At 32.5% G+C, this 22279-nt stretch overlaps 1 protein-coding gene across 2 annotated transcripts in view; it reads left to right on the forward strand.

Moving 5' to 3' along the window:
* The window catches only part of LOC132717193 (H(+)/Cl(-) exchange transporter 4-like), an 83704-nt gene that overhangs the window by 6606 nt on the left and 54819 nt on the right, over window positions 1-22279 (forward strand). For both annotated transcript variants that reach the window (XM_060700649.1, XM_060700718.1), the window contains exon 2: window positions 5871-6190. In XM_060700649.1, the coding sequence (XP_060556632.1) occupies window positions 5962-6190 (229 nt within the window). In that variant the 5' untranslated portion in view covers window positions 5871-5961. The remainder of the gene's footprint in view (window positions 1-5870; window positions 6191-22279) is intronic.

Below are 22279 nucleotides of genomic sequence, written 5' to 3' on the forward strand. Positions count from 1 at the left end.
ATGTCATCACTGATGGCCCTTGTTTATGACTTTTGATTTGACACTTTTATAAAACAATTTATCAAAAAATAACATTTTTTTACCTAGAGAAAAGCTGAAGGCAGGTTTAATTCTAAAGTTGCTGATCATCCTTTGACACCAGTATAGAGCCAGGCTAGTCAGTCTGATCAGGATCTGTGCTGTAATTAGCTCAATTCTTTTTGTATTTTGATATTGAAATCTCTGAACCTTCAAGTTGACTGTTCTAAATTTAAAGCAAGGCAAATCCATTACACATAGTCAGCAGGTTAAAGGCAAAAGATGTTCATATCACATGAAATCATTGTCTAAATAATTATATAGATTAAAAAAAATATGCATGTTCTGAATTTATACAAAAACTAAAGCTCTGGCTCAAGTGTTTGTCATTAAGATAATTAACCCAGCATTGATTTGTCAATCTCTTTGCTTTAAAACATGAGTAGAGAGTTCAGAAGTTCAGTTACAATAACTAATGAAACAAATATATTACTTCCAATATTTTTTTAACAATAATTCTATACTGTTTGAAAATGTAATTACCTGGTATTGGTACAATCAATTGGTTATCTGCTGTGAAGCTGTATTTTGTTATCTGTATTTTGTTAAATGATTAGCAAAGTTCTATATAAATACGAGTGTATGCAGAAGAAATGACACACATTAATGTTTTGCGAATAATTTTCTTTCTATCTTCCTATTAACATGCAGTTTGTACATTTTGTAAATCAATCCTGATTATTAATTAAACAAACTAAAATAACCCTATTAGTGCTAATGGAGATATAAAATGGACCTATACCAACTGTGTAGAGTCCTGCAAGCTGACACTTCCATACCCTCAGACCAACTTCCATACCCTCACACCAGGCTAGGCTCTACACTACTGGCTGATCAATCTTATTGTGTTGATATTAAAAAAATTCAAACTTTCGATAGAATGTTTCCAGTATAAGTGATTTACAAGTCCATTAAACAAATTTAGCAGGATAAAGGTAATGCATCTTTGAACATGCACTGGTACATTCAAAATCTTGTATCTGAAACTTGTTTGACATGTTGATTTATTCAATTGAATATGACAAAACTACTGATCAATTTGACTTTTGTTTAAGCCGGATAGGGCATAGATATAAAGGTGGGATGTTGTTGTGAATTATATTGGTATTCTATTAAAAGTTTCTAAAAAGCCATATGATTTATCCTGTGTTAGTTGGGTAGTAATAGACTTGATAAAATCCAATTAAAAATTATAAGACATAAACTAACAAAAGGTTAGTTATCTGTGTGGAAAAAAACCCAGCTCAATTTAGTTACCAGTGTAACCAAGAATTACTAGTACATTAATCAGTTATTTCCCATGTATTTTCATGATCCATTATTCATATTTGTCCTCCAAATATAGACACTGACATTACTTATTCATGATGCACCATTGCAATTTAATTGTATATGCATGCTTTATAATTCATGTATGTTACAGGATATTTTATGAACTGTTTTCAAATTTTTGCCTGTTGACTTGTTTGTTATACAATATGTATGTAAAAAACGCATCAATTTTTTTGTTTTGAGAAAATATGCATGAATTGGCAGGTACCGAAATGCTGGTAATATAAAAAATCTGAGGCTTATAACTTGAGGTAATATATCAGAGGTATACAACTGGAGGTATTATTGGAGGTATAAAACTTGAGGTAATAAGTCTGAGGCATGTAACAGTATTAGGCTAACAACCCGATATATTAAATCTAAGGCCTACAATTTTAGATAATAAGATTGCAGTACTTTAAGAATCTGAGAATCAAGAAATTAAGTGTGAGCTTTAGATCTTGCTGTTGTGAATCCATGGCCAGGAAATTACAATGTATTTCAGAAGCTTACACATTGCAGTAATAAATCAGGATCAAATAAACAGAATTCTTTAACAGGAATTATTATCCCTTAAAATGAAATTAAATCTAAAAATTTAGTAGGTCTAAAGATATACATGTATGTTGTCACATAATCATCAGTGGTTTTAACTTACCAACTCAACGTTTAGGTTGGCTTCTTTAAATATGGAATACAATTTCGATTTATAATTGTTTCAAGAAAAGTGAATAATTAATGTTTGTTAAATGTTCTTTTGGTTACAACACTTAAATCCTCAATTTAATAGACCTGAATTGCTTGATGAAGAAAAAAAAGTAAAAATATTGATTTATGAATTGTATAATAATTAGAATTGATTATGTCACATTTGAGTGTTCCCAAGCTTATTACCGCTTTAAGTGCAACAGTAGCCTCTCTATTTCTGGATTGGTTATTTAGTAACTTCTAGATGATTCTTTTCCCTGTAACAAATTTGGCTGTGTTGTCTGAGTGTTGTGGACTTGGTGAAAAGAGCCGTTATCAGTGAGTTGCATAAAGCAGTGAAAAAGTAGAAAGTGGCTTTATCCTGACCTCAAAAGCCAGTGCTCTTAGCTTTTTGAAGGCAAAATTCAGAACAAATAGAATCTTTTAAATTGAAAATCTTGATATAAACTTTTACGAATATGTACTTTTATTTTAAGGAGGTTACTTTAAATTGGGTAAAATGTGCCTATTTATTTCGTCAAAAGTCAGTTGTTTACTTATTTGAAAGCTTAGCATTGCATAATGTTAAAGCAAGTGTTGTAAAATAAGTAATAATATTAAAATCCAAAAGACTTAAGCAGTTTCTGTTCATATGTTAAATGTGAGCTAATTTTTTTCCTGGTTCTTATTTTGAGAATCCATTTTCTTTGCCAGTCCTTAAAACTAAGCACTGTTCTTTCTCCTTAATGGTTAGACAGGGAAAATAAAATACTAGCAATTTAAGTGTACATGTAATAATTAAACTTAAACGTCATGCAATTCAATCCAAAGATATGGTTCATGAACACCATCACAGATTTAAACACCATCACAGATTTACACACCATCACAGATTTACAATTGTTACAGTATTGAAATTAATTTTGTGTGTGTGTTTTTAGGTTTGTTTACCCTCGCCACCGGAAAGAGACCATATGGGCGAGCATATACTTCATTTATAACCTTTTTAAAAAGGGGGAGCTGATGTTTAATTACTTATTGTTATATCCGTACATGTGTTTATGTGCATACCATATCCCCCATGACAGGGTAGTCTCTACGTACAACCTCTGCCATGGGAGGAAGATGGGGCAATCCCATACTAAGATTAAGAATTCTAAAATTAAATTATTAAAAAGCACTTATTTTAAAATTGGCCAAGACGTTTATAGAAGTTACCGTCTTTTATAACAGGTCTATCTAATATTTAGTATAACTAAAAAATTTTAAAATATTACCTATAATTGTAGAGTTCGCATACTTGCGAAGAAGGCATGTCAGGAACGTTTTCTGACCAATTCAATGTGGGCTGTCTATTATTTATGTTGGTTTCTATTTACATGTTATAAACCGTATACATTGGGATGCATATTATTAATTACATGTTTGTAATTAGCAGAGTTTGTTTTAAAATTTTGTAAATTTTGTAAGTTTTACCGAACACCCGCTTTATAAAGTTAATTTTGATTGGTTTAGAGAGGATTGCCTCCTTTGTTCTCATTGGCCGAAAATTCTCTGTTTACAAAATAAGGAGGTCAATCCGGTTTTGTGATAATTTGCAAATTTTCTTAATTTTCGGATTGACCTATATCGACAAGTTTGTCGCGCGAACGTGATAGAGATTTAGCAGGTGCCCGTTGCATCCAATGTATACGTGTTTTTACCAACTTTATTTCAAAATTAAAACAAATATGATAGTTAAAATGTGGTGGAAACGGCCTTATCTATTTATCACTGTCTCATGGTCTATAAATTATTATGCATCTAGATATCACACATAATAATTAATCTTCTATTACTTAAACAATTCATAGAAGAATAAGAAAAAAAAATCTAAGTCCCAAATATGGCTAATAATAATAACTTGGTTACCCATAATGTGATGAGATAGTCTTTATGTAACATATTTAAGAAAATCTCATGCTTGAGTGAACCCGTGATAAACGTATTGCTCCATATGGGGGCACGGGTTCACGTTTACTAGTATTAAGAATACTAGTTTATATATACAGGGATAAAAAAAAAGATAGATAATAAATAACACGGGGCGGGGGGCAAAGGGATATATACAATATGGAGTCTTTTTTGACATTATGGGTAATCTGTAGCCAGCACCTCCCAATTTTGATAATAACCATGAGACTGTATGGTAAAAATAGTCTAGTGCACAGCCTATTTAAGAAATTATTCAATTAAAATTACATAGCAATAAAATTACAAAATAAATAAATAAATAAACTTCGTAATAGCACCGTTTCACGGCCACTTATTAGGGCCACTTTTAAAAATAAACACTTAAAAATAGGTTATGTACACTTTATACAATGGCTGTGCACTGACTCAAAAATTTAAAATATAAAATATTTGTCCAAACTAACATACAGTATACTATATAAAATTAATAATTTTAAGACATTTTAGTAATAAATCATTTTGAGATATTTTAATGGTATGTAACTTTTAAATCTAGCTATAAGATGGGTGGATCAATTAAGATGAATATGTTTTATATGCATAAGGAATATTTACCATCTGCTGTGTATTATCAATAATTTATTTATTTATTTACTTTTTTTGTAAAATTTGCATTTTGTTTATATTTTTGTGCATAAGAAATTTTATTTGACTGTACATTTTATTCATTCGATGTGTATTGTGCATTCTGTTGAAAGTGATGTTCTCAATTTTTGTCGAAATTTTTCTCAGATGATAATATAGGATATTATGATAAAGATACATGTTGTAGATTCTTCATATTTACAAACAATAATTGATGGTTAAGAGAATTGACATATTTTAAGTTTTATTGTATGCCTACATTTTCAGTCAGTAAAATAAAATTATTTTGAGTGACACATTAATTTATAAAGGGAGAGTATCATAAGTTTATTATGTACAAATGTTACGTAGTTATATATTTTGAATTACCTCCATACATTGTGGTGCTCTAATTTCATAAAGGGAGAGTAATGTAGAATAAAACTTTTAGATTATGGAATTGATTATCCCCCCTATATGATCAGAACATGAATAAATTTGGCTTTTATCTCCCTTGTACTCTAATCTATAAGTTATGATGACGCAAAGTATTCTCTTATAAGGAAAAAATAGAACTGATTATTATTTGATAGTACATTGTAATGTAATTTTGATTAAGTATTCTGCTACATATATATTTCTTTTAATTCATTTGTTTTATCCTTCAGACATTCAAGATTTCAGGCTAATGTGTCTAACAAATATCTGTTAAGTCTGAGCAGGCTTTATACTGTTTATACTATGTTGGGTGTTCAATTTTACTGTTTTAAATTTGAAATATCTGAAGATACTAAATATAATAAAACTGAGCATTCCAAATTCCATGGCCGTAATTATGTTATAGGGGACAAGGGCCTGGAGTAGCGGGGTAGCGGAATTTGTGGTGTTTTGGAGAAAATGTGTTAAGTATTCTCTATTTTATTTGGCAAAAGAAAACTTGAACAAGATATGTTAAGTGTCTAGAGCAAATTTTCTTTTTAGGGGAATTGTTTTCAAAAATAGGAGAAATATACATATTAAATGAAGAGGTGAATTAGGCAGAATTTCCACCATAAAAATCATGAAATGAGGGCTCTGAATTCAATGGAGTGGCTCAGCCTAACAATGAAAAATAATATGTTTGATCTTTGTAATTCTGAAAAAGACTTCATTATGTTATGTTTTATTTCAATTTGTTTCCACTGTGTAACAGCTTTATGTTTTCTTTTCATTTTCAGTCTTACATGTAGCAGAAAGGCAAAAATTATAATGCGTGAAAAGTCGCAGTAAAATTTTGAGGAATTAGGATTATATTCTCCACTTCTCCACATGTCAGATTTCGATTACGCTGCATCTGAAAACGAGGCTCTTCTGCTAGACTACAGGCAGATGGAGAGTCCTGCGTCAACGTCATACAACAGTCGAGGAGGGGCCAACGGGAGAGCAGCAGTGAATAGGGTGAGTAGTGACGAGGAGCTTCTAGATACGATGATTGTTGGAGGAAATTTAGAGAGGTCGACGGGATTCTCTAATAAAGAATTAGATGGAAGAATACATGGTATGTGCACTTACTCTGAGAATATTTGTCTGTTTGTTTAGAAGTTTAAGCAGTGTTTTAGTTCAAGTGTTTATTTAACATTTTAATTCTTTTTTTTTTTGCTCAAATAGTGATGTCAGTTTGCTGCACTTTATATTTGATTATGATATTCCTAGGTAAATGTATATGAATGTTGTGTCCCTTAGTGTTTTTGGTGAATTTCTGTTAAGACCAAACAACATGGCTTCCTTTATGTTTCATAATTCATAGATTACAAAATGTTTAACATTGAAAGTCACACTAAATAGGTAAAGAAGGAAAAGCATAAAATTTTTGAGGTCACAAGCCAACATCAAGGAGTAAATGGCTCCCAAACTTCCATTTATGGTAGCAAAGTATCAAATATACTTTTATAATAAAGAAGAACTTGTTAGCTTCCTATATCATTTGTGTAGAATATCTAGTCTCTTTAGTGTGATTAACAGGGGGTATAAACCTATTCTTTATCTGAAAGCAAATGAAAGAGTTAAAACATCAACTTAAGCCTTTGATAGGTATGGTGCAAAAAAGCTTTTAATGTTGAGACAGAGGGAAAAAAAGAGAAAAAAGTATGTTTTTAACAACTTGAAAATGACCAGATTTTGTAGATGAGATGTAGCTGAGTTTTAAGTTTCTATCCTGAATTCAATAAAACTTAATATCAATTGAGACGTTTCATCAACATGGCTTTTATTGTATTCTTATAAATGTAAATTTTAGCAGTATGAGTTTTTGTATTTGATTTGAAGTTTCTGAGCATTGATGAATATGATTGTGCAGCAACAATTTGTCTTCCTGTATTATCAAATTTGATATTTGACAAGAAAATTGTACAGAAATCTTGTTACCAACATTTTACATTTGTTATCCAAAAAATATCTGAAAAATACCAGTGTTTACAAAAGACATTCATTTTTGTAAAATTATCTCAAATTGTGTTATAGTGTTTTTGTTCACTTTTACCTTGACTATTTGAAGTATAGGGAGAGTTATTGCAAGCATTCCTGCATCAGCATCTCCGTCACACTTTGGTTAAGTTATTATGTGCAAGTTTGTATCTCCAAAACTACGGAAGGGAAGAGGTTGAAACTTCACATTATTATTTTAGAGCATTATAGAAGGTCACTGTTTAAGGGCCATAACTCTTACATTGATGCTGACACAAAATCTTAGAAAATTCTACATTATCCAGGCTCTTATTTTGCTATCAAGCACTGAGAATAGTTGAGCACGCTGTCCTACTGAGAACTCTTGTTTTCATGCATTATCTAAGATACATAAAATTATCTCAAACTGTGTTACAGTATTATTAGTCTTTTTCATGTAGAAGCTAAATAAGCATAATTCAACTTGCAAGACTTTTTTCGGTGACATTAATCAGCTGAGCAGATATCTTATAATATCTTCATTATTTATTAAATTGAGCTATTTTTCTCTTCGATAATACTGCCCTACAAGCAGCAGTGGTGAGTTTTCTGTGTCAGCGGTACAAAGCCAGGCCAGTGTGAAACTTTATAACTCTTGACTGTTGCCGGCTGCAATATACTTTTCTGATTTTGAAACCCCCTATAGTAACAATGAACAGGTCCATATACAAAGCTGGGCGCGTAGTCATTTTAAAAATTTAGTAGTGCAAGGATTGTATTGTCATACTACTTAAGTTATACATTTAAAATTCTGTAGTAAATTTTTATTGCTATATAGTATCATATAACAAGTCATACAGAACATTATATAATATACATGTACATATTGATGTACCAGTGTGCATTTACACTCAATTTACATATATTTCCGCTTTCATGTAATTATATCTCATATATTTAATACTTATATTGTAATAATAGATCTTACATAGAAGGAAGTTGGTGCTTTAATTTTCAATTAAAGGAAAATAAAAAATGAAATAATGGTGACAAGTTCACTGATAAGGAATGATAGTAAATTTTTCAAAGGATAGAATATATAAAAAATATATAAAAAATCATTAATTAGTATGGAAAATTGTTTGATAAAGTGATGCATAGAGGATATACTATGATATCAGATAATTGTTTACAGATAAGATTAAAAATATATTGCTAAATAGCATACACATGTTTATATAATTATATATAATGACATTTGTTGAATGGATGCAAAGTTGACTTTTATGATTGTAATATCTTTTCCACTTAAATAACTAAATTAATTTTGAAAAAATCAACAGGAGTAATAGTAATTTTCATGTGTGACATTGAGTTTTGTACACTTAGTCCAACAATTTTTTTTTCTCTTTGTGACGATTTTAAACACTTTGTGCACCATTTTCAAAACTTTAAATATTGTTTCACAAAAACAAAAACATTAAGACTTTAAGATACCTGTGGAGGACTGAGGTGTTTTGTTACAAGTGAGCAGACTTATTTGTTGTTTGAACTGTGGCGATATTTAGACTTTGACATTGCGTGGAATTACATAATCTTGCCTGTGCGTGAGGTATGTCACTCACAAGGATTAAGGGCAGAACTCGTGGATTTTATGTTTTAAATGATTATGGCCAACTCCAGAGTAAGTATATTGACACATATGTTAAAGTGACTTGTCTTTAATGGAAGGGGTGTAATACAATAAACAATTTATTTATTTATTTAACTTAAGGAATTCTCAAATGGTTTCTTATTTGCAAGAGCACTGTCTTATCACATGTGAGTTGTTGTTAAAATTTATCATCACATTTCATCAGATTTTATCTTTAAGAAATTTTGTTTTTCATATGGGAGAAATTTGTACGCTTAAAAATAAAAGTACTTTTAATACTTTCCTCAAATTTTAAATTTTTCAAGTTCTTTTAGGTGAAGTTTTTACCCAGCAATGTTCAAGGAACTAGTATTGTTAGCCCACATATGTGATATTGAAGTGTATAATATGTAAATATTTGCAATCAAGATTGGCTGAGACGACATATTTTGTATTCATGAGCCACAGATGAGGATGTCAAATTGTTTGCATAAACAAATAGTACATTGTCTCTCTAGACAATGTCAAAGAATGGATCATTGTCAATTCTAACAACATTTGCTGATGACTGCAGAAGGAAAGTGCCTTTGAACTTGCTCAACCAATGTAAAATATCTTCAGTGTTCAAATACTTTTTTATCCAGTGCTGTAAAATTTTAGCCTTGTTAAAGTTGGTCAATATTTTTGTTCTTCTGTGTTTCATTAAAAATTGCAAGGCTGTTTCCATATGCTTAAATAAGAAAGGTTAAATTAAACAGGAAGTTATTTATATAGGATTCAGTAAAAACAGAAGGTTTTAATGTGTTGTAATTGGTAGACTGTAAATATGTATTGTTTCTCTTATAAACTTTTGTTGGTTTAGAATTTTGAAAAATATTGGAGGTTTTGTTTTTGTGGCTGAATCATTGCCTCACCAAAGATCAAATAGAAAAATTAAGCATATTGCCATTGAAGAGAGATGAGAAAAGAAGAACTAAGCCTGTCATTTACATATATATAGGAACAGGTCTTTTGTCATTGACAGAATGAGGCAGTTGTCACGGTGACGGATATTTAATTGATCTTCTCCAAATGCTGTATAAGGGATGGTATAATGTTTGTCAGAAATGTCAGTGTGTTATCTAAGTCACTGCAGCTCACTTTATGCATCGGGCTTCCACAGGCTTAACATTTTATGGTACAGTTAGGGTAAAATTATCATTTAATGGTATGGTTAGGGTAAAATTAACATTTTATAGTACAGTTAGGGTAAAATTATCATTTAATGGTATGGTTGGGGTAAAATTAACATTTTATGGTATGGTTAAGGGAAACTGATTATTTTATGGTAAAAACAAGTGCTGAATTAGGGAGAATGTTTTGCATAATTATTCATGCTGTATGTGGGTGGTAGGATATATTCTAAGACAAAGGTTATTAGTTCAGTTATTTTAGGAGCACAATCTAAGTTAATTTGTACTAGCCACTGCTTCAGATGTGAAGGTCACTGTCCTGTTACTATAGCATTTAAAACATTGAATCCTAATAAAATTTTTGAGGATTTTGAATTTTTATGTTTGGAAAAAGGTCTTTGCCAATGCATATATCTGTCACACCATTTGGTCAGTTATAGTATTTTAGCTTATTCTGAAGGATAAAGCCCCAATTATACAAAGATACTTATTGTGTAAGCATGTGTAACATTGTCTACTGAGCATATACAAAACTTCAATAGACTAAGACCCCATGGTCAAAAATGGTGCCATCTTTTGGAATTTTTTTATCACTATTTTATTTATTTAGGTGGGCAATGTAGGTCCATCAGGACTTCTTGTTTTATCCTAAAATCTCAAAACTGTAAATAGACAGTTTCAGATATTCTAAACTGGACAAGTTCATTACATATAACCAGCAGGGTTCTTGGTTAAATTGAGACTATATAAGAACCTGATGCTTTTTCCATTAGTTGTTTTGCATATTTCCATTAAGAGATCGGATTGAGGGAATAAAATTGGCTAATATTGTTATCAAAGGCTGGATTTATGTAACAGTAATGTATTTACTTACTCTGATGAAAGTATTGTTGATCATTTTTTTGTCATCGCCACTTATTCTATGTGCTTGAGAAAAGTCATAGACCCTTGGTTAATGTGATGAAGTCACAACATTTTTATATGACATTTGATTGAGGAATATAATTTTGTTAAGTTTTAAAATTACAGTCAACATGACCACTAGCTATGGTTTAAGTGATTCTAGGGGACAAGTTGACCTTTGAAGTACTTTGCAAGTTAAAATGTTCTAGAAAAAGGGATAGATAATTATACTCCTTTAGTTTTGCCTATCTGTTCATATCACTCAAATATTTTTTGATTCACAGCCTTCATTTTTGTATAATGACTAATCTTTTAATGTAGTTTTCCACTCTAAACTGCTATTTACCGTTAGCTTAAAGGATCTTTGATTAATTGCAGTTATTTGGTACAAGACCTTTATTGTTTATTTTGGTCAGTAGGTTAAAGGTCAAGGTGAACATATTTGGTCTAGAAACTAGAGAACAGTTTGATCTGCAGTCTTCAACCTTCTTTGGATGATTACCAGTGTTTATGATTACCTATGTGAATGATTAAGACCGTAAAATAATCACCCATTCTGCAGCTATGAGCTTTCATGTAGAATTTAGCCTTCGTCAGGCTTCATCAATAGCTTGATAGAGTAGATTGATGGAATGAGATAACATTCTAAATGTTTTAGTGAAAAAATAAAACCTTAAAATTCAGATCTCAAAATGGGTTTTTAATCTTGAAACAAGTGTATATATAGATACAAGTGTATATAGATCTTGCAATGCCTGTGTTTATTTTTCATATATCATGAATTCTCACTTAAATTTTGTTAAATTGGTCAAGGAAATTTGTATGTATTATTTTGTTAAATTTGTCAAGGAAATTTGTATGTATTGACAAAAGATGTGAATAAATGAGGTTAGATTTCCCAGGAAAAAATTTTGACTTCCGTGTCAAAGCAGGAAGTTTCTTGTGAAATTATTTCTTACAGTAGATGTTCACAAACACCCCTTAATTAAAAGAGGCGCTGTTTGCTAAATGTAAATTTTTTCCCTGATAATTCAGTAGGAAGCCATTTTTAGCTCGACTTTTCTATGAAAAGGGGAGCTATCCTACTCGCCCCGGCGTTAGCGTCGGCGTTGGCGTCACACCTTGGTTAAGTTTTTTCGTACCACCCCACTTTATTTCAGAAGTATTACAAGTATGGCTTTGAAACTTACCATACTTGTTCACCATCATAACCTCCATCTACAGACAAGAGTACATAACTCTGTCAAGGTTTTTGACAGAATTATGGCCCTTTTTTGACTTAGAAAGTGTATTGAGCTTGGTTAAGTTTTTTTGTACCACCTCACTTTATTTCAAAACCATTGGAGGTATTGCTTTGAAACTGACCATACTTGTTTACCATCACGACCTTCATCAACAGACAAGAGGACATAACTCTGTCAAGGTTTTTTGACAGAATTATGCCCCTTTTTGACTTAGAAAATACATTGAATATGGGTAAAAATCCACTTATTGCCTTAACCCTTTGAGATATTGCTTTGAAACTTTTAATGCTATTTCACATCATTACCCCTATCTGTACGCAAGAGAAGGTAACTCTGTCAAGGATTTTGTTTTAAAAATTAAGGCCTTTTATCGACTTAGAATCTTGGTTAAGTTTTTAGTACCAGTCCACTTTTTGACTGAACTGTTTGAGATATTTAATTTGAAAGTTGGAATACTTGTTTACAATCATGATTCCCAAACATGTCCAGGAGAAGGTAATTCTGTCAAAGATTTTATTTGAATTATGGCCCTTAACTGTCAATGTTTTGTATTATAGGCAAGCACTAAAAAACTTAAAAAATCTAAAAAAATTCATTCCTATCCACTTGTTCACTTTACCATAAATTATGTCATATAAACATTGCTGTAATATTCAAGGGTATCAAACAACTAGTTCACTTTAAAAATACAGAGATTCTTGTATTGCCTTTTACTGCAAAAACTTTTTTTATTGGCAAGCAATAAAAAAGTCGAGCGCGCTGTCTTACGGACAGCTCTTGTTGTTTTTGGTATTAAATGGATGGCATTGTTCTTATTCAAGTACCGTGTCACAAGTGGATGCCCCTTAATGGAAAATCTTGAAAGGTAGATTATTATTGCCAGAATAAGCCATTGATTCATTACTTTGCTGAAGAAATTTTCAGTGGAGGGTAAAAAATTGATTGTCCTTTAATACCAAGCGTCTTTTTCACATAGAGTAATTGTTGGCTGCAAGCATTTCTGTGACATGGAATAATTGAAGAAAACTTTGAAGCTAAAGTTGTTTTTGTACCAACAAGATATCATTAATATTATTATTGGAAAAAAAAGGAAATTTAATTGGATATTGGATATGTATAAATAGTTTTTTGTGCTCCTGACAAAAATTGGTTTAAAATGTAAATAATGGATTTGTAAATTGAATTAAGAAAAGGATAAAGATTTTTGATAATTTATATACAGAAATAATTGCAGGTAAAGTGGAAAGTAAATGATGATAAAAGTTGGAAACTTATTAGGATAACTTGTACAAAATAAATAAAGTATTAACATAAGAAATAAAGATTTAAAAACTATTTTAAAAATGAAATGAATGCATCAAAAAAAATATTTTTGAACTTCATTTCTTTTGTAATTGCCCTTAACTTACTGGAACTGGAAGTTATTAGCCTTTGCCATATCAGTTTAGAGCCACTGGTCATCCTGTACACCCATGCAGTCTGACCAGGCTTAAATAATGTTAGCAAAGTAACTTAAAATTTTTATCTTGGTTTACTGTAATACATATATCACTTAATTTGATAAGAATAAGAAATATTGCATGTTAAAGGGTTAATTTGTTAATATGTTGTAATCAAAGTAAATTATTTTTTGATGAATAAGATGTATAATAGTTCATTCTTTTAAAAGAACAAGGATCTGTAAAAAAGCATTTGACAATCAAGGTAAATAATTATTTAATTGTCATTTTCCTTTTCTATATATTTAGATTATTGAATGAGTTGATATGGTAAATGCTACTATTTCTAGAGGCCTTGAGTCTAATTTGAGCAGAGTTCACTTCCATTCTTAGACTACAAACTAAGGGCTACAATTGATGACAGTGTTAAAATCTCTTCTCTTTATTATAAAGGTACCGTAATTTTGACCTTATTTCATTGAACTTTTTAAAAAGTAGTAAAATACAAGGTTTCAATTTGTAAAAAGATATCCCTAATTTTTTGCTATACAATATCAATTGCTATCAAGTCTATTTTTCAACAATGCATGATCTTCTTCTACAGAACTAATGGATGGATGATCACCAAACTTTGTCTGTATCATTCTTGGGTAGTCTTTTATCAAGTTTGCGCATATTAATTTGATTGGTCCCTTTTAGGGGCCGCTAAAGCTAAAAATAGAAATACCTTTAAACCTCTATTTCTACAGAACTAAATGATGGATGATCACTCATTAATGGAAGCCCTGATTGATATCACTGTCATTTGTATTAAATTCAATTTTTAAATTAAAGGATATTGTAAATAAAGCTTGACGCTGGCTACTTGAACCTTTCTCTACACAAAATTTTGGACCTAGCCAGGGTTTAAGGTTATAGAGAACTTTTCTATACTCCAACTCAAATCTCAGGTACTTGATTGGTTAGAAACAAGCATAGAATGTATATTGACCAATGAAAATCCTGAGATTCAAGACAGAATTCAGAATAAGTGTTTTATAACCTCTAAGCCAGTACTTTAGTGTCATTTGAGGAAGAATTGTGATGACCTTAGTAAGGCTTGAACCTATCATTCTTAGAATGAGAAGAAGACACCTTAACCACTAAGCCACTGCATGGCTTTAATGCACACTGGCCAGAGTGGCTCCCATAAAGGTTAATTACTTCCTGTTCCAGCGAGATTAAAGGTTACATATGTGTTACATTGAAGTCTTAAATGTGCTAATGGGCATATAGTTGCATTTGTTATTAAATTTCATAAGACACCCAACAAATAGTTACTGAAATCATATTGAAGTAAAGGTAACTTCAAGGTATTTATTTAATGAATGAATTTGCTAAAAAAAACCACCCTGGTTATTATCTAAATAAATCTTATAATGAAAATCCTTGAAAGGTCAGTCCACACTAATACTATGATGTTCTTACTTTTCTATAAACTAAATAAATATGTTATATACTTCAATTAAAATTCCTCCAGACTGTATTATAGAATTAATAATAATAAGATATTTTCTACTACAATATATGAGATTTTAATCTGTATCAGAAATAAAGATAACGGATAATATGTATACATGTACACAGACAGGCAGTGAACGAATTATAATACAATGTTACACTGTAAAATCAAATTGTTCATAAAACTTCTATAATATATAATATATACAATAATGTTATCGGAAGAATTATTCTGAAATGAAAGCTCTGTTGTTATTGAGGTCGGTTTATCTTTTATACACTTGCTAATTGAAATCATTAAGTGACCGCTATTTATAAGAAATGGGATAAACACTCAAACAATAAGATTGACGTGGAGTTTTTAGCAGGAGTATCTAGTGCCAAAGGTGGATGAGCAAGCAGAACATGGAAAGTTCATAATTTCATCCCAAATACAGTTAATTTGTTTGTTTCATCTAAATATGGATGCAATTTGGAATAAGCATAAATAGTCTTTTGTAAAAGTTAAAAGTTTCTGAAAATGAACACAGATTTGAATAAACATTGTTAGACGTTCATTAAAGTTCACAAGCTCAGTTTTCGTGCCACAGAAACTATGGATTCCGCGGCTGTTGGAAAGATAAAAAGCATTTACAACACATTGAGACATAATTACGAGGATCTTGATGGTGTGAAACACAACGAGGATGGTGAGTCGCTAATTGACTTGTTGTGTAGTCCTTTCTTTTTATTTCTTGAATTTGGCTTTGATTATTGTCTTTGGGTTTTATAATTGTCTTTTGCTTTGTTTTTGAAACATGTTTTGTCTTTAGACTTGAAATGATAATAAAGTTTTAAAGTATTTCAATGGCAAAACATGTCTACTTATTTTCAGCAAATTTTATGCTGTTGGTTTCTGAATTTAGTGCTCAAGTTCTTTCTTAGAATATATTTAAATATTGCAATCAAATAAGTTACCGTATGTATCTAAAACAAAGGATAAACCTTAAATGGGAAAAGTATATTCTAGAGCCTTATTGGGGAATTTCACCAAGTTTTACCAAATATTATGACATATAATCGAGATTATAATTCTTTATGCCCTATCTGCTTTAACTTTCTTATGAATGATTTGGTTAGGATTCAACTCATGCAAAAACATGTTCTTGACATCATGCTGTGTAAAAGAACCTTAGTTTTTTTTGTGATAATATTTATGACAGGAAAATCTGTTCACTAAATGCGAAAATATGAAATATCTAGGATGGTTAAAGATAATAAACATGTGGGAAGAAATAATCAGTTTTCAAGGGTAACTTATATTAAAGAAATAAACAGTCACTCAGTTTGTGTTAAACTTTGATAAATCTGTTGGAATTTTAAAAAGGACTGCATACCCAATCCCTAGTTCCTGTGAGACTGAATCTATAGCAAAAAAAAAACAGGCAAACCCAATCCTTCGTTACTATGGTTGTATATTTTAGCATTTAATTTTTAGCTCACCTGTCACAAAGTGACAGGGTGAGCTTTTGTGATCGCTTTTCGTCCGGCGTCCGTCCGTCCGTCCGTCCGTCGTCCGTCCGTCGTCCGTCCGTAAACTTTTGCTTTAAATGACATCTCCTCATAAACCACTAAGCCAATTTCATCCAAACTTCACAGGAATGTTCCTTTGGTGGTCACCTTTAAAAATTGTTCAAAGAATTTAATTCCATGCAGAACTCTGGTTGCCATGGCAACCGAAAGAAAAATCTTTAAATATCTTCTTTTAAACAACCCTAAGAGCTAGAGCTTAGATATTTGGCATGAAACATCTTCTAGTGAGTGTCTACCAAGTTTGTTCAAATAAAAGCCCTGGGGTCAAAATTGGCCCCGCCCCAGGGGGTCATTGATTTTCCCTATATGCATATAGTAAAAACTTAAAAAATCTTCTTTTAAAGAACCCAAAGAGCTAGAGCTAAGATATTTGGCATGAAACATCTTCTAGTGAGTGTCTACCAAGTTTGTTCAAATAAAAGCCCTGGGGTTAAAATAGGCCCCGCCCCAGGGGGTCATTGATTTTCCCTATATGCATATAGTAAAAACTTAAAAAATCTTCTTTTAAAGAACCGTAAGAGCTAGAGCTTAGATATTAAGCATGAAACATCTTCTAGTGAATGTCTACCAAGTTTGTTCAAATAAAAGCCCTGGGGTCAAAATTGGCCCCGCCCCAGGGGGTCATTGATTTTCCCTATATGCATATAGTAAAAACTTAAAAAATCTTCCTTTAAAGAACCCAAAGAGCTAGAGTTAAGATATTAAGCATGAAACATCTTCTAATGAGCGTCTACCAAGTTTGTTCAAATAAAAGCCCTGGGGTCAAAATTGGCCCCGCCCCAGGGGGTCATTGATTTTCCCTATATGCATATAGTAAAAACTTAAAAAATCTTCTTTTAAAGAACTCAATAAGCTAGAGCTAAGATATTTAGCATGAAACATGTTCTAATGGGTGTCTACCAAGTATGTTCAAATAAAAGCCCTGGGGTCAAAACTGGCCTCGCCCGGGGGGGGGTCATTGATTTTCCTTATATGTGTATAGCAAAAACTTAAAAATCTTCTTTGAAAAAACCCAAATAGCTAGAGTTTAGATATTAAGCATGAAACATCTTTAAGTAAATATCTACAAAGTTTGTTCAAATAAAAGCCCCGGGGTCAAAAACTGGCCCTGCCCCAGGGGTGTCATTGTTTTTAACTATATGTGTATAGTAAAAACTTTTAAAAATCTTCTTTTAAAAAAACCCAATGAGCTAGATGTTTAGCATGAAACATCTTCTTATGCGGTGTCTACCAAGTCTGTTCAAATAAACAAATAAAAGCCCTTGGGTAAAAATTGGCCCGGGGGTGGGTGGGGGGGCCTATATACAGGTGAGCGACCTCAGGGCCATCATGGCCCTCTTGTTATAAATTTTCAACAGAATTTTATCATCATTTTGATGAAGTATTGTTAAACTAAATACAGTAATGTGAGGGTACCTATCCTCCACAGCTGTTACATTAATATATCAAAACTGCCTGCAGTAGCAACAATTATTTAGTTCATTTAATTAAGTTGGCGATTTAATTAGCTGGCCTTAGTATTTAATAAGCTTTAAAATACAAGTTTACAAGTTTGATACTACAATTTTGGTTTTTATTGAATTTCAATATTAGGTTCATATTACAATAGTTTCAATCATAATTAATTAAGGTAAATGTTGATTACATGTTCTGATGTGAAGAATTTTTGGTATGTACATTAAATAATGATATAGATTGTTATTTCAAACTAAATATCTGATCTAAAAATCTGGACCAACTTTGAGTGTGATCACTCTGAAGCAAGTTAATCACAACAAAATTACATGAAATTTGCAGACTCGGTTTGATTGAGTCTGTACATGAGGAATAATGAGAAAGTGCAAGATCCCTTTCGCCCCCTAGCACCGGCATGAGTGGTACTCAATTTTTAACACTTAAGTGCTGGAATCAATGATCCTGAAGGACCAGAAAAATGTGACAACACTGAAGTGAAGTATGGGGCAACTTTTTACAGCTGCCACACAGCATTTGACACCTGCTGTTGCGAAGACAAAAGGTCTGCAAGTTTAAAGTCTACATTCTGCTAAATATGTATAATAGAATTTGGAACAGTTTATGATTTCAATATCAGAATGAGAATTTTGTGCAACATAGACAGTATAAATCATGGTCAGACGTACTACACTGATGAGCCAGGCTGGCTTGGCTCTTTACTGATGGCAAAGAATAATCACTTTCGATTCCAGCCATTAAGGGTAAACAATCATAATAGTAAAATCTTACTTATTTTTACATATCTAAACCTTAGATAGAAAACACATTGTGAACTTAACAATGTCTGGGTGACTTTAAACCCCAAACTAAAAATATTTGTAAAAGTCTTGGCAAGTTTGTCTTGGTATTTTGTTCTCCTTAGTGTATTGATTAATTCCTTTCAAAGCCCTGTAATTGCTAGTAACCATTTGATTTATGTAAGAAGTTGTACTTTTCTGAATACAGGAACAAATCTGATAGTTCTTTAAGATAAGCTAATGCTAGGGTATAATAACAAGAAAACTAGAGAAACAATTCTGTTCTGTACATTTTATTTTAGAACTATCCTTTACATTTTATTTTATAATGGCAAGAACTATCCTTTACATTATTTTTTTTTCATTATGTCAAGAATTATCCTTTATATTTCATTTAAAAACTTCCCTTAAAATTTTATTTTAGAATGTTAAGAACTGTCCATTACATTTTATTTTTGAATGGCAAATGACATTCTTAGATTTCAGTTTGTAAGCTTAAAGTGACCTCTGAAAATTCTTTGTATATTCAGTTCTTCCCTGTAACTTCTACAGGAAGTGAAACTGATTTTAGACGGCCTTTGGTCAGAAAATACTGAACCTGAATGAATAATGTTTGTAAGTAAAATTACTCATAAAGTTGTTGAGAAATTACTTAAGCTCTGTCTCCTGAACCCTTGGCCTTCTTTTAGTGTCTGAATCTAAAGCCTCGGTCTCACTTACTCCCGGCAGAGCCCAGGACCATCCCGGTAAGTTACCGGGATGATCCGGGACGATCCGGGATGAAATTATTGTTGCGGTCACACTTACCCCGGCAGCACTACGGTAGTTCCCAACTAACCACCCAGGATGCGCCCCGGATCATCCAGGCAGAGCCCAGGTGAAGCTACGGTTCATGCCGGTGCTTCCCCGGTCGTTCCGGATGACGCCGGAAGAAGCCCCCGTTGACCCAGGCCGAAGCCCCGGTCGATCCAGGCAGAGTCCCGGCAGAGCCCAGGACGATCCAGGCAGAGCCCCGGTAGAACCCTGGTGGATTGAAAATGCCCGAAAATGATAACATTGATACATAATTTTTATTTAATATTAGTATCTATTGTTCCAGAAAATAGTAATTCATGATGATTTTCTGAAAAATCCTTATGCTATACTGGATAGAAGAGAAATGGGAAGGCTTTTAATACAATCAAGTGCAATCATCGCAAATTGTCCTTATTCTTTTGAAATGATCCGGGCTTTGCCGGGGCTCTACCGGGATCAACCGTAGCTCTACCTTTATCCTCCGGGGCTCTGCCTGTAGTTACCGGGGCTCTGCCGGCATATACCGGGGCTCTACCGTAGCTCTACCGTAGCTCCACCGGCTATATCATACCCCGGATCATCCCCGGTTTGTGCCGGCAGAGCTACGGTGCTTTCCCGGTATAACCCCAGTCGTTCCCGGCAGAGCTAAGGATTGAACCGGCAAAAAGCTATACCTTCCCGGATCATCCCGGACCACCCCCGTGATATTAAATATTTTATTCCATCCGGGGTCGAATGCCGGATGTTCCCGGATCATCCCGGATCATCCAGGACGTTGCCGGCAGAGTTACGGATGTACCCCGGTTGTTCCCGGTTGTACCCCGGTAGTTCCCGGATCACCCCGGACGTCTACCGGGGCTCTGCCGGGGCTCTGCCGGGATGTAAGTGAGACTGTAGCTTAACCATACAACCACTGTGCAGACATAGATCAGCCAGCACTTCTCTACCATTGGATCATAATGACTGCGCTGTTTGCTATTTGGTCACATTGGGTTAATAATACTTGTCTTGAAATTTTTCACAAAAACTGGTGAATGGTTTTGTCAAAGATGAAATATGGACAAAGCCATTTAAACTTTAGATATTTAGTGTTAAGAGTTAATTAGATTATGAAAACAACAAAAATCATACAATAATTAAAATTGATAAAGTATGTTTTGCCAGTTAGACATAGATCTTTACAGCTATCAAGTTTAAGCTGTTTGACATAGAGCTTTACAGCTATCAAGTTTAAGCTGTTAGACTTAGAGCTTTACAGCTATCACGTTTAAGCTGTTAGACTTACTCTGAGCTTTACAGCTATTAAATTTAAGCTGTTAGACTTAGAGCTTTACAGCTATCAAGTTTAAGCTGTTAGACTTAGAGCTTTACAGCTATCAAGTTTAAGCTGTTAGACTTACTCTGAGCTTTACAGCTATTAAGTTTAAGCTGTTAGACTTAGAGCTTTACAGCTATCAAGTTTAAGGCTTAACCTACAGGAACCATAAGTGATCATCTTGGTATATTGCAGCCTGACCTGAAGCTCAATAATGTTGAGAGTTTTGATATTGAAATCCCTTCCCTTGGAATATTCTTTGTTGCATGATACACCTGTTTTGTATAATGAAAATGTTTGCGTGTCTCTCCACTTTAAGCAACATTGATCTTTAGTCCAATCACCCTTGTTAATTTGTCTTAACAGAATCAATATAGAGTATTGCTAATCCATTCACCTGCGTTTTTAATTAGAATAAAGACGTCAAAATGTATTGACCAAATATTCCAATACTCTGATATTTGTTTTGTGATTATTCCGAAATTACTGAAATGATTGCGGCCCTCTCTTTGCGGTGTGACAAGAATAATGCTGCCTGCTGATTGCAACATAAAAAAAAATCAATTTTCTATTTGTCCGTTCTTCCTACAGATTAGAATATAAAATGATCTTATAATGCCAATATAATGAAGGTGTTTGCATATTCATCTTGGCATTACAGGACAAAATTGCATAATCTCTTAAATGTAATGATCAGGATGGATATGAAATTTACCTTATTTGCTGAAAGTTGATTATTGTAGTAAATGGAAGACAGACAAAAAGTATATTGAATGAAAAATTTAAAGGTTTAAGTGCATGCTCGAATAAATACTTTTAATTATGATAAAAAAATTTCAATGTCAAATATCGGCATATTTCACCGCTGACATGGGAAAAGGCTCCTTGCTTGAATTGGGGAAAAAAGAGACATTTTTCTGGGCAGTTTCAGGAATTTAATTTTTTTTTTGAAAAACTCATATTTATGGCTTTTAAAATTTCTATATTCATAGTGTATGATCAAATAAACATGTCGAAACTGTTAAAGGTTAATTTGTCAAAAATTGAAAAAGTTTCAGTTTTTGGCAGCTATGGGGAATATTTATATTGAAATTGGGAAAAATGATTCTATTTTGGATTGAGAATGCGGCCTTATATCTATCTACCCCTGGTGTCATAGTGAGAAAATACCCTGGACATTATATGTCACTTTTTTATTAAGTTCTTTACAGTCAAATATTTGTGGAATTTTATAAACATTGACAGAAGTCGTAGATATCTGAAGTATTGTTATCTCAGATGAATGAAGTGTACCCTCAAGTAAGGCGAGTTTCATATGCTCATGGTCAAGGTCACAAAGACTAAAAATCCCCACCCTGGTAGCTGACAGTTGCCTTAAGG

The sequence above is a fragment of the Ruditapes philippinarum genome, unplaced genomic scaffold (genome assembly GCF_026571515.1).
Source record: "Ruditapes philippinarum isolate M1 unplaced genomic scaffold, ASM2657151v2 ctg4650_1_1_1_1, whole genome shotgun sequence".
Taxonomy (NCBI): Eukaryota; Metazoa; Mollusca; class Bivalvia; order Venerida; family Veneridae; genus Ruditapes; species Ruditapes philippinarum.